Consider the following 15,957-nt stretch of genomic DNA (forward strand, 5'->3'; position numbering starts at 1 on the left):
AATAAGATTCCACCACATATAGCTATATTTTACGTTTTAAGACTCGCACTGAATATTCAGGAAGTCTTGTTTTTGAGTTGGTGACGAGTCCGTATGTGACGTCACCAAAGGAACGCCCCTGACCGAAAAAAGACGCATTGTAGCGGTCCTTCCATCACGTCAATGTATTTTGCTGTACTTGTTTGGTCTGGGGACCTCGTGTTGCACCCGAAAGCTGCCAGAAGAGGGCATCCAAGCATCATATAAGGAATTTATCAGCCTGTGGAAACGGAGGTGGCCACAGGAGGTCGCCATTTTGTGCCTCATTTTCGGTGAGACATTTCCCCTTAATGTTGCCTCAAAATGGCACGGAATAAATTATTTAATCGATTGCAAACATGTATGCTTTCCTCTTCAGAATTATTTGAATCATATTCATAACTGGATGTGTAACAAGAAAGCATATTCTCCGAATCTGAAGCCATTGTTTTGATTCTCCAGCAATGCAAGACATCTTGGCATGACGTCACGAACTGGGGGTGGGACTTGCTGAAAATGCCCAATTCGCAGCTCAATTTTTTGCAGATTTTGGACACTTTAAGTCATTTTTATTGGTGTTTTGCATGTGAATAAAAATATCATACTGCGTGTTTTGGGTATTTTAGATGCTATAAAACATTTTTCTGATGTCAGTTAAGAAACAAAAAAGTGACGTCAGTTGTCCTTTAATGGAACACCCTAAATTGTCCTTAAAGTGTGACTGTGAGTGCGGAAGGCTGTATGTATGTCTCTGAGTTCCCTCCGATTAGCTGGCAACCAATTCAGGATGTACCTCAAAGATAGCTGGGACAGTGGATAAGTGGACCAGAAAAAGAATGGATGAATGGCTAATTTTACACTTGTTTAAAAAAAAATCTGGTCATAGGGGGCTAGCTATGACGTTGCAGAAGTAGCTGACATATAGATCGGGTGGCATGGCAGGCAGTGGCCAGGGGTGTTGTGCATTTGTTTGCATTTAGTGGAACGCTGCTGAAGGTGGGGAAATGTGCCGTCCCCTTGTACAGTAACACCCTTGTTAATTTAGATTGATATTCCTGCAATGTTCTTTTTTGCTTGTACCTAAAAATGAACAGTCTACTTTTATTCATGCATTTATTTTTGGAGGTTTTGATATTGAATATGAAGATGTGTAATGGGGTGAGGTTACTTCCATAAATCCAAAACGTGCTTTTTTTTTCTTACCTAGACCATTTATTTACAATGTTCCTGCTTATGGTGTTATATTGTTTTGTTGTCCATGTACAAATAAATACATCCAAAACAATATTAGAGCGCTAGAAGAGGCCTTGAGAAGGGACAGTGGGATCCAGTCGCACAGTAAGAGACTTCCACAGGCTTTACATTGGCTCCCAGCCAACTGCAGTATAGATTAAGTTGAATGGTTTAAATCATGAAGACATGAAGGAAACCCTACTCGATTATGAATCCAGTAAACTCTAAAGGTTGCAGAGTTGGGTCAAATAATAGCGCACAGGTTTCAAAGAAAACATGGTGAAGCTGCATTTCGTTGTTATACTACGCACAAAGGGAATAAGGAGCCAAAAGGAGTCAAGTCAGCATAAGTGTACAGAAAATGCCTTTGAATCCAGGTGGCTGTATCGCCCAGAAAGTCTGATGACTGACACCCCCCACCCCTCATACTGTATGCCCAACAACTGACTACTTTTTACTGCCCCTTGAAAAGTGACAGACTTAGAGAGACCTTGGAAAATGTCCATGTGGTGCAGTCGTACAGTAGCAACCTTATTGTTGTAGTGGTGTCCCTCCCAGTGCGCAGTAACAGACTTGTTGTGCTGGCTAACGTGTAGTAACAGACTTAAGAGAGGCCTTGAGAGCTGGCAGCGAGTCAGTTAATCATCAGCGTACACAACTCTGGCCAACGGCTGGCTGGCTGGCCGGCCAGCTTCAATCCTGATGAATTAATCGGCTCAAGGGGAGTGGAGGGGACCCCGTGACCCCCCTCTCCTTATCCAAAATGGAGGAGGAAGGAAGGAGGAAGGAGTGGTCTGGGTGGGCTGCGGGGGTGACTGCTGCCTGCTTAAAACACAGCGGCTGACACTATCACAATCATGGCCATAAATCAAAAACAGTCAGCCATGCAATGTTCAATTTAGGTGGACAACATTGATCAACTTGTTAAAAGCAGCATGGAGACCTTGTTGCAACACACATGATGTATGTTTTTGTTCCTTGCCATCCTAAATCCCCACTATGGTGAATTAATAAGACAATATGTTGCTGGTCCTAGTTCGCCAGTAAAACAAAATGCTGCATTTTGTGGTGAATCATGTCAGAACAGACAATGCAGTGACAAGTGGGGGTCGGGGGGTGGTCTTTTGCGCCTCGTAGCATGTCTTCACAAGACAAAAACACCTTACGGCGAAAATACATGGACCTCTTGTTCTTGGTTCATACGTCAGGCTTACATCTATGTATCAAGAGAATGAAATAAAATCATGCCTGTGTTGCTACCACTCCTGCTTGCTGAGAGTGGTAGCCGGTGCTATATTGGCGTAGCATTACTTGTAGAAGCAATGTGAACGTTTACACTATAATATTCACGGGGGATTGGTAAGTGAGGGTTGGATATGTTTACGTAGCTAACCAAGCTAACTAGCGGCTGAGCCAGTGTCTCCTGGGTTAGCAGAGAACACCACCGCCAAAGTAGCTCGGAAAATATGCCATTTTAAGCGATGCGTAGCCTCGACGGCGGCTCGGCACCGTCCAACATGACACTCGAACGCCTGAGAAGACTTGGCTAATGTTCGCAGCACATTCGGGCAGTTTATTTTATCACAAAATCCAGAGTTTATTTCTAAAAGCGACTTAGTATGGAATTGTTGGCTGTGTTGTGTTTTGGGAAGGCTGTCCCTGTTATTCTCTCTTCACCTTCTCAACACACAGCTGTGTCCGGTAGCAAGAAGCTGTTACCTAGCTCCGTCAAATCACAATTACCGCGTGATTACGACTCTAAATACGACAACAACATGAGCATAAATGACTGTTTTGGGATTTGTAAGTGTAAACGAGAAAAAAATCACGATATTTAGTTGAATGACTCGCACGCCATCGTAAACGGCCGGTTTTCCAACGGAGTCTGGCGTCGATTCTACCCCTCTAAACTCGGAACGTGAGGGAATTCCCAGGGAGCACAGTGACGATAGAACGCCGCCGACCGCGGTTCGTATTCGGCTTCCCCAAAGCGCGCTGCGAGCTTGGTTGGGAAAGTGTCCAGGCCCCGCTGCACCGCGGCCTGTCGTGTTGCCCCGACGCCGGCCTGCAGCCTACCTCTGTGGGCCGGCTGATCTCGAACAGGTCGAGCCGGTTGGCGTTCCAGTGGTTGATGATGTCGGCCAGTTTCCGCCTCTCCTCCTCCCTGTTGCCCGACATGCTGCACCGTCTGTCCACGCCTCTCCGGGTAAATGTGCGTATTTAAAAAAATAAAATAAAAATATGATAGTCCAGGGAGGTGGGGTGCTACTCCAGACCCCGACGTTTTCCAAAGTCCGAGTACGTCCGGTCGTTTCGTCCGAGCTGCCGCGACCTGTCTGTGTGGGTGAGTGTGTGTGTGCGCTGGGTTTGAGTTTGGACAGCCGCGGTGAGGTTGGGCGCGCCCCCGAATCAACAGTACGCGAGCACGCGCGGCGTTGGGTTTAACTGTTTAAAGTCCAATGTCATGACGTAACACTGGGAAGTGACGTGTAACGAATGCAGCAACACCAAACATTTAACAGCGACTGTTGAGCGAGGTTGCTAACATCCCTTATTTATTATCGCCTCCTTTGATGTCTCCATGGAACGGACATACAATGTGACGTCACGTTTGTTATTCATGTCTATGAAGTTTCAGTTCAACGTTAGAGATATCTACAACACTATTTTGACGAGTCAAATTCAGGTTACAGACATCGACAGCATTAAATGTGCACATGTAAATAAAAATAGTAATCGCTCATTTGGAAGCCACCGGGTGACGCTGTTTTCGTTGGAAATAGTATATGTAAAGCAGAGTACAGATAATGGCGATTGAAGTCCGAATCTGTTGTTTTTAGTGTTCGTTAAATAGAGGAAACGAGCAACCAAACTTCCTAACCTTTCCGTGACTGTCTGAGTTTTCATAGGCCTTTAGCCCCCATTCAACAAAAGTGAGAATGTGGGAAATTTCACTGAAACTCGCGTTTACAGATAATGTAATTTAGATAACAGATAAGGTAATTTATATGTAACTAGAATGCTTAGACCTAACATAGCACAATCAGTTTAAAATCCAACAGTAACTGGACTCCAGTGTTTTGGTCAGTTATGCACACGCCCGATGTGAACTCTGCCTGGCAATACATTAAAGTCCTGAAATGCATTGCTTTTATCCTTTATTTTTATTTTTATTTTTTCTGTGCTGTGCGACTTAGGGAAAATGTGTCATTATTCATTCATTTTCCATTCTGCCTCACCCTCACTCGGGTCACGGGAGTGGAGGGGAGGGGGCACCCTGAACTGGTTGCCACCCAATCACAAGGCACAGAGACAGAGGCACTATTCACGCTCAGACATAGGGACAATTACGAGTGTCCAATCAGCCTCCCACGCATGTTTTTTGGACCCACGCAGGCCCGGGAAGAACATACAAACAAGGGATGCCGCAGTGAGAGAGGAAAAATTAACTACCTCGACGTGCAAAAATGTGTTCACTCCAGTGCCAGGGTTTTTGTCATTGTCACTTTAATTCCAGGAACAGCAGAATATTGATTTTTAGGACTGCATAAACATTCAATGCAGCGTAACAAACCTTACGCTCTCTTCTTTCATCAGAAAAAAAGAGTTAATTCCTAAATTATTTAGGGCTGTAGTTATATGAGCTTGAATGAGGGCGGCTGTCCAAAATACATTACATGCATATTGGTTTATGTAGCGCTTGAACCACAGCTGAAGCTGGAACAAAGCGCTAATGTGGATTAAAGGGAAATGCTGGCCCCTTGTGGAAAAGAAACAACATTGCCAGAGGCCATGGCCAGCGCTTTACTGGCACCCAAGCATAAAAAAATGAACAAATTCGGGAATGGCACTCTACGTCATACTTTAATTCACGAATAAATTTTGGAATGGCATTGAATGAGTTAATTAAACAAAAATAATTTAATCCTAATTTGATTAATAGACTTGCAACTGTAAATTTGTCGCAAAACTCAAAGTTTGAGTGCCCTCGACCTGGGTCTTTATTATCAGGTGAGCAAAAAACAACCCCAAAAGAAACACACTTTAATCTTAAACAGTGGCATACTTAGGCTAAAAAATGTACAAACACTGCTACAGCTGTGGCGGCAAAACGATAAGAAATAAATCTCAGTGAAAACTATCTGCATGGAGCATGAAAACAGATAAGAGGAGTCGCTTTGCGGTCAAAGGAAAAGTCAATCATTGATAAGAACATCAAAATGTCACAGGATGCTCCGTCTGTGTGAGGAAAATGATGAAAGCAGTAGATGCGGTGCGTTTATTATGCAGAATAGAAATCTGTTGCAGTCGACACACACACACACACACACACACACACACACACACACACACACACACACGCACACAGACACACGCACACACACACACACACACACACACACACACACACGCACACACGTAATCAGTGCAACGTTGGGACATTCACACGGGAAGTGGCAGTGTTATCTGACTGGGTTGGTTTCCTCTTTTGGTTTTGCTACTTCTGAATTTCAGTGGTGCTGCTCTTTGTCTGCATTTGTGAGATAATTTGGTGGGATGTTTTTTTTCAACCGTTAAAGGAACAATTTTTGGTTTTTTAACTGACATCAGAAAAACGTTTTAGAGCATCTAAAGTACCCAAAACACGCAGGCTGATATTTTTAGTCAAATGCAAAACACCAATAAAAATGACTTAAAGCGCGCTAAAACTGCAAAAAAATGAGCTGCAAATTAGGCATTTTCAGAAAGTCCCGCCCCCAGTTCGTGACGTCACACCAAGACGCATTGCATTTCTGGAGAATCAAAACAATGGCTTCAGATTCGGAGAAGATGCTTTCTTGTTACTCATCCAGTTATGAATATGATTCAAATAGTTCTGAAGAGGAAAGCATACATGTTTGCAATCAATTAAAGAAGTTCTTCTAGGTCATTTTGAGGCATCAGGACAGATGTGTAGCGTCCCAGAAAATGCAGAAGATGGCGCCCAAGCTCCGTTGGAAATGGTGTGATTTGTCTGCTGGGAATTTGTGTCAGCGAATATCAAATACAGTAAAGTCTCGTTATATCGATATTGGTTATATCGACAGTACTGCTTATTACGATACTATTACTATGAACGCAAGGAGAAAATTTACATGCCGCAGGATCGGCTATTATATTATAGCGGATATTTTTTCAGACTCCCGAGAATATCGATATAACGAGACTTTACTGTAGTAGTCTTGGTGCAACACACAACCATTCACCATCGCTCTATTTATGTGTTTTCCTTCTAATTTCGCCATCAACACAAAGTTTTCAGACCAAACAAAGTACCGCAAAATGCATTGTGTGTCGCTTTCTCGGTCAGGAGCGTTCCCTCCGTGACGCGACGTCAGGAATCGTCACCAACTTAAAAACAAGACTTCCTGAATATTCAGCGTGAGTCTTAAGACGTAAAATATAGCTATATACACTGGAATATTTGTAAAATATACTCAGTAGAAGTCATTTGAATTGATTTTACAAATTATGGACACAACTTGTCCATAGGCGTCGGTTGTCCTTTAATAATAACACATTTCATTTATCAGCGCCTTTCAAAACTCGCAAGGTCACTTTACAGTCACAAGATTAAGTTTTTCTGTGGGTGAGCAGCGGTAGCCACACGCGCCAGTGTTCAACCAACACGGAATAACTCAAAAAGACAGAAAGCTAGCTAGTTAATAGATAGTTTGACAGCTAATAGCTAGCTCGCTAGTTAGGTAATGTTTCCTGACTCAAATAGCTAGCTAGCTCGCTATATAGTTATAATAGATAGCTACCTAGATAGATAGATAGCTAATATAATAGCGAAATTTGGCGAGCTCTAATTGACCTACTCAATTTTTGAGGGGGTTTTATGATCACGTTGCTTTATGTGGGTGAGCAGCGGCAGCCACACGAGCCAGCGTTCACTCAACCTGGAATAACTCAATTAGATAGAAAGTTAGCTAGCTAGCCAATAGATAGCCAATAGCTAGATAGTTAATCGCTAGCTAGCTATAAATTTAATAGATAGCTCGCTAGATAGACAGAACACATTTAAAGGACAACTGACGCCTCCGGACAAGTTGCGTCCATAATTTGTGAAATCACTTCAAATGACTTCAACTGACCGTATTTTACAAAGATTCCACGGCAGATTGCTATATTTTACGTTTTAAGACTCGTGCTGAATATTCCGGAAGTCTTGTTTTCGAGTTGATGACAATGCCCTACATGACGTCACGGAGGGAACGCCCGTGACTGAGAAAGCGACACACAATGCATTTTGGGTACTTTTTTTCATTTGAAAACACCATGTTGATCGCGAAATTAAACGGAAAACTACATAAATAACGCAATAGTGAATCGTTGTGTGTCTCAGCCAATTGCCGTAACACGCATAAAGAAGGTGTAAGCTTACACAAATTCCCAGCGGACAAATCAGCCAATTTCCAACTGAGTTTCTGCGCCATCTTGTGCATTTTCTGGGACGTTATATTGGAGTCCAGACGGCTCGAATTGATACGGAAGGACTTCTTTAATCGATTGCAAACATGTATTCTTTCCTCTTCAGAACTATTTGAATCATATTCATAACTGGATGAATTGCAAGAAAGCATCTCCTCCAAATCTGAACTCTCTGAAGCCATTGTTTTGATTCTGGAGCAAGGCAGTGTGTGACGAATAGTGACATCATGAACAAGGGGGGGGGACTTTCTGTATCTGCCCAGTTCCGAGCTCATTTTGTGGCAGTTTTGGGACACTTTAAGTCATTTTTATTGGTGCTTTGCATTTGACTAAAAATATCAGCCTGCGTGTTTTGAGTACTTTAGATGCTATAAAACGTTTTTCTGAAAAGGGTGTCGGTTGCCCTTTAAGGGAAGGTATTCATAGAAAAAAAAGTGGCTACGGATGCATGACACATGCTTTGACTCAGTCGAGGTCACTGCAAAGAAGGGTGAAAGTAGCGCTCGCAGCTGAATTGTCTCACAAGTGAGGACAAAGATGACATATGCAAGTCGCCTTTTCATTTTAGGTTTTGACTCACATATGGTGTGTGTGTGCATGTGCGTGTGCGTGTGTATTTCAGGGAAGTCCCTCCAATGTGGTCTGTGGGAACAGGTGGGCGTCCACTTGACTCATTCAAACTATTTCAGGGACATTTGGATAACAACATGATTATTTCTGACCACGCCTGTCGTTTTTATTTTTATTTGCTTTTTCCATTAACTCATTCACTGCCAGACATGTGCAAAAAAAGTGTTCACTCCAGTGCCAGGGTTTTTTGTCATTGTCACTTGAATTCCAGGACCCACAGAATATTGAGTTTTAGGACGTCATAAACATTCAATGCAGTGTAAGAAACCTTAGGCTCGCTTCTTTCATCAGAAAAAAAAGAGTTAATTACTAAATTACATGGGGAGTTATCTGAGAGTTATATGAGATTGAAATGAGGGTAGCTGTCAAAAAAACAATGTAATAATAATAATAATAATAATAATAATAATAGGTCACTTTACAGTCACGGGATAAGTTTTTCTGTGGGTGAGCAGCGGCAGCCACACGCGCAAGTGCTTTCACAACAGCGGAAGCTGAAACAAAGCGCTAACATGGATAAAAGGGAACTGCTGTCTCCTTGTGGAGACATGGCCAGCGCTTTATCGGCACCCAAGGATGAAAAAAACAAAACCCAAACAAATTCGGGAATTGCACTCTACGTCATATTTTTAATTCCCGAATAAATTCGTGAATGGCAGTAAATGAGTTCAGCATTTGCTGGATTTTAAAAGAATAGAATGATAAACCATTTTCTCTATCTGTTTACAATTATTTTTTTGTTACCACTCTGTGTAATTTGGTTGAAAATAACGGAAAAAAACATTTAGTACGATAATCCTAATATGTATTTATATTTCCATTATTTTGTAATTTCATAAAAATAATTCCATAAAATAATGTGATGCTTCATTTTGACGAAATCAATTATAATTTGGGCTGTATTGTATCAAACCATGATTTTAAATAATCAATATAAGATAAAAAACACAGTGTTACACAGCAATGAAAAGAGAAGAGTCAGCACCTTATCTTTTAACGCACAAGCAAATCTTCGACTTCTATTTTTAGATTGTCACAGATTTTTTTCACCCCCGCCTGCCCTCATCAAGCACCGTAATCCTCCTGCCGCTTGAGTGACGCAGACTAACCAGAAACGAGGAATACGGGAATACACACAGCCGTAGCTATTTTTTATCTCCATATTTTATTTTTTTATCATTTGCTACGAATGACTCATGTCGGTGTAGTAAGCATATGTCTGAAATTGACTGCCCAGTCAAGGAGAACACGCCACAAGGAGCAGCACAATCTCCATAGAAATTACTCGTGAGGATATTAAAGAGAACCAACTAGCCTTCTTGGATTGTAAACTAATTATAAAAGTGGACAGAGTGCTAAAAACAGAAGTCTTTAGGAAGGCTACGCACACTGACCAATACTTACTTTTTGATTCTAACCACCCTTTACAACACAAACTAGGAGTAATCAGAACCCTCCAACATATAGGGCTAAACTAATACCAACAAGCATTGAAGGTAGAGAAAATGAGTCAAAACATATCAGGAGGGCACTCACTAACTGTGGGTACCCTCAGTGGTCATTCAACAAATGTCAGAAAGAAAGAATAGGGAATGAAACCAAAAATTCTTAAGATACAAAAAGGAGAGGAGTAGCAGTACATTATATTGCAGGAGTTTCTGAAAAACTACAAAGAGTCCTTTGGCAACACAAAATTCCTACTTATTTCAAACCGATAAACATGTTAAGGCAAAAATCGGTGCATCCAAAAGATAGGCTACCAAATGAAAAACAAAGTAATGTAGTTTATTCAATACATTGTAAGAATGAAAATTGTAAAGAGCAGTACATTGGGGAGACTCAACAAATTCTAAAAAAAAGACTATCAACATCGCAGGGATAATACTAGTGGGCAGTACTCAATCTGCAGTACATTTGCACCTAAAAGCTAGCAACCACTCATTTGACGACAATGAGGTTAAAATCTTAGCAAAAGAACATAGATAGTTTGAAAGGAGAGTAAAAGAAGCGATTCTCATAAAACAACAAAATCCTTCATTAAACCGGTCTGGTGGGGTGAGGTTCAATTTGGATCGTTCATCCAATAGTCTGCTTAGGCAAAACAGGTTAGACAACATTCGTAATGCTGATGAGGTGATACCGGAGGGAGGAGGGCAAACAGGCCAGTCGTTAGTCATGAATGTAGGAACAATCAGTGGGGCCACAGGGAGTGGTCCTCTGCTCCCCCCCCCAATCTGAGAGTAGGGACCTATCATAGCTGTGTCCGGCGCCGCCATGTCTGGACATTAGGGATATATAAATAGGGCCGATACGACCAGTCAGACTTTAGTTCGCTGACGAAGCCTCTTGGATAGGAGGCGAAACGTCCGACACCTTCAAAGAAAGTACAGATGACGGCTGAAGAAACCTTCTCATCAATCTCCATAGAAGTGAATCAGAATGCCTTTAATCATCCCACAATGTGGAAATTTGAAGTAAAATATTTTCATTCTTGACATTCATTTCTATGATGTCTTGAATGTAGCGGCACATTACGTCTGACATCTGTACTGTACTCTAAATTTGAAAGTAATTATGTCCATGATATCAAACCATTGGGTATACTGAGATGCATCTGACTGAATTAGAAATAAACTTTGTGTATGTGTGTGTGGTACTCATTAATCAGGTGTACCTGGTAAAGATTGTGTGTGATATAAACAACTACATTTAAATGTATTGAAATTTAGTCCCCATTATGAACGTAAAGTCGTTTTTTCTGAACTCCCCAAAAGACATGGTACAAATATGACTTTGTCGTCTTATATATAAATAAAACCGACACCATTTTTTTGGTTTCCTAACTGACATCAGAAAAACGTTTAATAGCATCTAAAATACCCAAAACTCGCAGGCTGATATTTTTAGTCAAATGCAAAACACCAATAAGAATGAATTAAAGTGTCCCAAAAGTACTTCAAAATGACCTAGGAGATGGCCAGTTTCAGAAGGTCTGATTCAAATAGTTCTGAAGAAGAAAGCATACATGTTTGCAATCGATTAAAGAATTTATTCCGCGTCATTTTGAGGCATCAGGGGTGGGAAATGTAGCACCAAAAAAAAGGCAGAACATGGCGACAAAGCCGTGTAAGGAATTAATCAGCCCGTTTCCACAGGCTGATTAATTCCTTACATGGAGCTTTGTCGCCCTCTTCTGCCTCCTTCTGGTCCTACACGACATTTTCAGACCAACGTACAGCAAAAGGCATTGACGTGATGGAAGGACTGCTACAATGTGTCCTTTTTTTTCGGTCAGGGGCGTTCCTTCAGTGACATAGGATGAGGACTCGTCACCAACTCAAAAACAAGGCTTCTGGAATATTCAGCGCGAGTCTTAAAACGTAAAATATAGCTATATGCGGTGAAATCTTTGTAGAATACGCTAAGTAGAAGTCACTTGAAGACACAACTTGTCCGGAGACATCGGTTGTCCTTTAAAGGTGTGTGAATAAGCTGACAAAGCCACCATGTGCATGCCTGATTTTTTTCAAGCTGAATCATATTCATAACTGGATGAATAGCAAGAAAGCTGGAAAGGGTGGTCCCCGTAAGTGATGATCCAAAAAGTGGTCCCCAGAAAACATGAAAACGTATGTGTGTGTGTGGGCGGGGAGAGTCATCCGCCACCACTGACCAGCCTTTTCCAAAGCGTGCACTGTGACAGGCACCCACACAACACAATCGCTCACATAACAAAAAGCATTGCGTCAAACCCTAGACACAACACACACACACACACACACAATGAAAGGCTGGCCACTTTAAGTACATAAGCCAGTGACTTCCAATGAAAACAAACCATTGGAATCATCAAAGTGGACCCCTGCAGAGGCAAAATGAAAATGTAAAAAAAAAAAGATTCATTGAGGATCACCCGTGTGTCCAGGACAGGGCTAATGTTTTGCAAGCTACAGTATGTGAAGCTAATTCACCTCTTGAAAAGCTAAAAAATCTCACAGCACAACACCAAAACAAAATGTTACAAAACATACAAACACTGGCGTAAAGACTATCTTATCTAAATGTACTCCCAAATGTATCTTCTTTTATTTCACCTTGATGCTTGCAACTAGGCAACCGAGAACAAAATGTAGCAAGGCAAGCGCAAATACAAACACATAGGACAACAACGTGTACTGATACTTACATGGTGTCATAAAAGCTTCCATTAAAAAAAGGCTCGAAATGTACCCAAGAACGTGAAGTGCCAACGCGTGACTATTGGTAAGATGTTTTTTTTTGTGTGTTTTATAACCATCCTTTGGTATTAACTCAGTGACAATGAGGACTCCTTAAAATACATTTTCATCAGCATATTTACCACATTTGGTGAATTCCTGCCCATGTGGAATTCCCCTGAACTCATTCACTGCCAGACAATGTGCAAAAATGTGTCCACTCCAGTGCCAGGGTTTTTGTCATTTTCACTGAAATTACAGGACCCACAGAATATTGAGTTTTAGGACTACATAAAGATTCAATGCATCATAAGAAACCTTAGACTCTTCTTTCATCAGAAAAAAAAGAGTTAATTCTTAAGTTATATGAGTCTAGAGTTATCTGAGTTTGAAATGGGGGCTGCTATACAAAATACAATACATACTTATTGATTTATATAGCGCTTTAAGAACAGCTGAAACTGTAACAAAGCGCTAACATGGACAGAAGGCAACTGCTGCCCCATTGTGGAAGGGAAAAACATTGCCAGAGGTCTAATCAGCACTTTATCGGCACCGCTGCAAGAAAAACAAAAACCCGAAGAAATTCGGGAATGGCGTTCCATGTAACACTTTAATTCCCAAATAAATTCAGGAAAAAAAAGTTAATTCCTAAATTATATGCGTCTGGAGTTATCTGAGCTTGAAGTGGGGGCGGCTGTATAAAAGGTAAACGCTGTCCCCTTGTGGAAGGGACAAACATTGCCAGAGGTCTGACCAGCCCATTATTGGCACCCTCCCAGGCAAAATGAAAAAAACAAAACCCAAACAAATTCGGGAATGGCGCTCCACGTCATGTTTTTGAATTCCTGAATGACGTAATCGCAAAGTCATTCATATTGAAAACAAATGTTTCTTGTTATGCTTGTAGTTTGCTACGTATGGGACATAGGACACCAATTTGGGCTGCACCCTCTCTCGTCCTCGCGAGATGATAATGACGTGAAGTTAATGAGGCTCGATGGACTGCAGATGTCAAACAAAACACAATGTCAACTTCCTTGTTTAATGGTGCTGAAAAATCAATGGTGCCCTTTGGCAAACTGCGGGCCATTAAGCCTGCATGGCAAATGGTAATTACAGACGAAGAAGCTTGTTAGCTTAGCATACAATGCTAATTTGTTGACATCTTAACTCATTCACTGCTATTCACAAATTTATTTGGGAATTGAAATATGACGTAGAGCACCATTCCCGAATTAGTTTGGGTTTGGTTTTTTTCATGCTTGCGTGCAGATAAAACACTGGCCAGACCTCTGACAATGTTTTTCCCTTTCATAAGGGGGCAGCATTTCCCTTTGGTTCCTCGTTAGCGCTTTTTTCTAGCTTCAGAGGCTGTTAAAGCGCTACATAAACCAATATGTATGTATTGCATTGTATTTTCGACAGCCGCCCTCATTTCAAGATCATATAACTCCACATCCAAATAATTTAGGAATTGACTGGTTTTTTTCTGATGAAAGAAAAGAGTCAAAAGTTTCTTATGCTGCATTGAATGTTTATACAGTCCTAAAACTCAATATTCTGTGGGTCTTGGAATTCAAGTGACAATGACAAAAACCCTGGCACTGGAGTGGACACATTTTTGCACGTCTGGCAGTGAAGGAGTTAAAACTGCTTACGATGGCGGATGTATCCTGAACTCAGCAGATGATAAATGATGAATAAGCTTGGAGAAAAGTCGTGTTTGTCTTCACACACCAATATGTTCTATCGATACGCTTAATTATGCAAGTTGGACGATGCCTTTAAGCAACGTTGTCGTCACACTGCATCGATTCAATTGACATTTCAGGAGGCCACAAGGCCTTTGTGTCCTTTTTAAATGATAACGGCCGTTCCGTCCGGGTGCTCGCTGCTGTCACTATAGAGAGATAGTCATCCACTAGCTATTTATTTTCTCACAAATGGAACATGAACAAGATTTCATGATGCTACATTTGCTGTTATGGTCATTAGCCCTTTGGGCCTGTTTAAAAATGTGTTCACAAAGATTTCTGTGTAACTAAAATTTTAATTGAAAGTCTCTCATGCTGAGTAATATTTCTCCTGTACTACATTTAATGGCGAAATTGGTGAGTTCCGATGTCAAAGTTTGATGAATCAGCATAAAATGATTTCATTATCATTACAGTGATAACTCGGTTTACGAACCCCTTAGCTTACGAACTTTTCGGTTTACGAACGTTACATTAATGAAAATTTTACCTTGGCATTCGAACTTTTTTCGGGATACACACGGAGCTGCCTCACTGAGTGATGTGTCATTCGCGAACGAGCCCGTTCTAACAACAAAATGGCAGCCGCCTGTTTTAGTCCTCTATTTCTCGCGCCCAGTCTTCGGTTAAAACCACGTGATTGGTCAAAAACGCAGCAGTGTAGGGATGTGTTTTAAACATTAAAGAGACAGGCAGACAACAGTGAAAGAGTTTCAACTTTGATCGTTCAAAGGCAGAGTGTAGACTGCAAGTTTAAACACACACAAACCCACAAACAACCCACATGAGCCATTTGTACACTTGATGCAAAAAGCTATCAACCCTAAACAGAACACAATTGATGAGGAACTAGATAAAATGATCACAGAGAAAGCACCTCCAAGGGATCATTCCTCAAGATGGTGAAAGACGAAGGTTACATTCCTCATCAAGTGTTTAAATGCTGATGAAACCCACTCCATTCCATCAAGGCATCAACGACCATCACAAAGGTAAATAAAACGAGTTTATTATATAGTACAGTTGATTTCTTTAATTATAATACCATAGCACATTTATTATACATAAAATAAGGTATATTTTGTGTAGTTTTAAGGCTTAGAAAATTAGAAAGTAAAAAATTATGTTTTATGGGGACCTGGGAACGGATTATTCTCATTTTAATGGTTTCCTATGGGAAAATATTTTTTGGGATACACACTTCCCACACACTACACACTCTGTCTGGGAACCAATTAAGTTCCTAAGCCAAGGTATCACTGTATTTAGTTTGAAACCGTCACTTTACAACATAAAATTTGATAGAAATTTGTGGAACTTCTGCATGATTAAGGCTAAGTTTTAACTCATGAGACTTTACCTAAACCCTAAACTGGTTTCGCCCAATAAGAAAATCATCGAAAATCATCATCATTCTGAAGTCCAAGATGGCGCCCGAGTAGGCAGCTGTCAGCAAATGCTCTCATGAGCCTTCCTTTTTTTGTTTTGTTTTTGTCATGACGGCTGAAGAAACCTTCTCACGATGGACCACTCCTGTACGACTGAGAGCTTACACAGACGTATTGTTTTTGACTTGTTTTTCTGTTTTCTTTTGTCACTTTGTGTTGTTGTCAGCGCAGAGCGCCAAT

General features: G+C 41.1%; 1 protein-coding gene across 18 annotated transcripts in view; it reads right to left on the minus strand.

Annotated features, from left to right (window-relative positions):
* Nucleotides 1–3,639, minus strand: part of afdna (afadin, adherens junction formation factor a) — an 83,979-nt gene extending 80,340 nt beyond the window's left edge. For 9 of the 18 annotated variants that reach the window (XM_089021394.1, XM_089021393.1, XM_089021392.1 and 6 more), the window contains exon 1: nt 3,328–3,639. In XM_089021394.1, the coding sequence (XP_088877520.1) occupies nt 3,328–3,429 (102 nt within the window). In that variant the 5' untranslated portion in view covers nt 3,430–3,639. The remainder of the gene's footprint in view (nt 1–3,327) is intronic. The other 9 variants (XM_089021408.1, XM_089021406.1, XM_089021405.1 and 6 more) reach the window with 2 other exon arrangements.
* Nucleotides 3,640–15,957: the final 12,318 nt, after the last annotated feature.

Source organism: Hippocampus bargibanti, linkage group LG19 (genome assembly GCF_051943395.1).
Source record: "Hippocampus bargibanti isolate YZ-2025 linkage group LG19, ASM5194339v1, whole genome shotgun sequence".
Classification (NCBI taxonomy): domain Eukaryota; kingdom Metazoa; phylum Chordata; class Actinopteri; order Syngnathiformes; family Syngnathidae; genus Hippocampus; species Hippocampus bargibanti.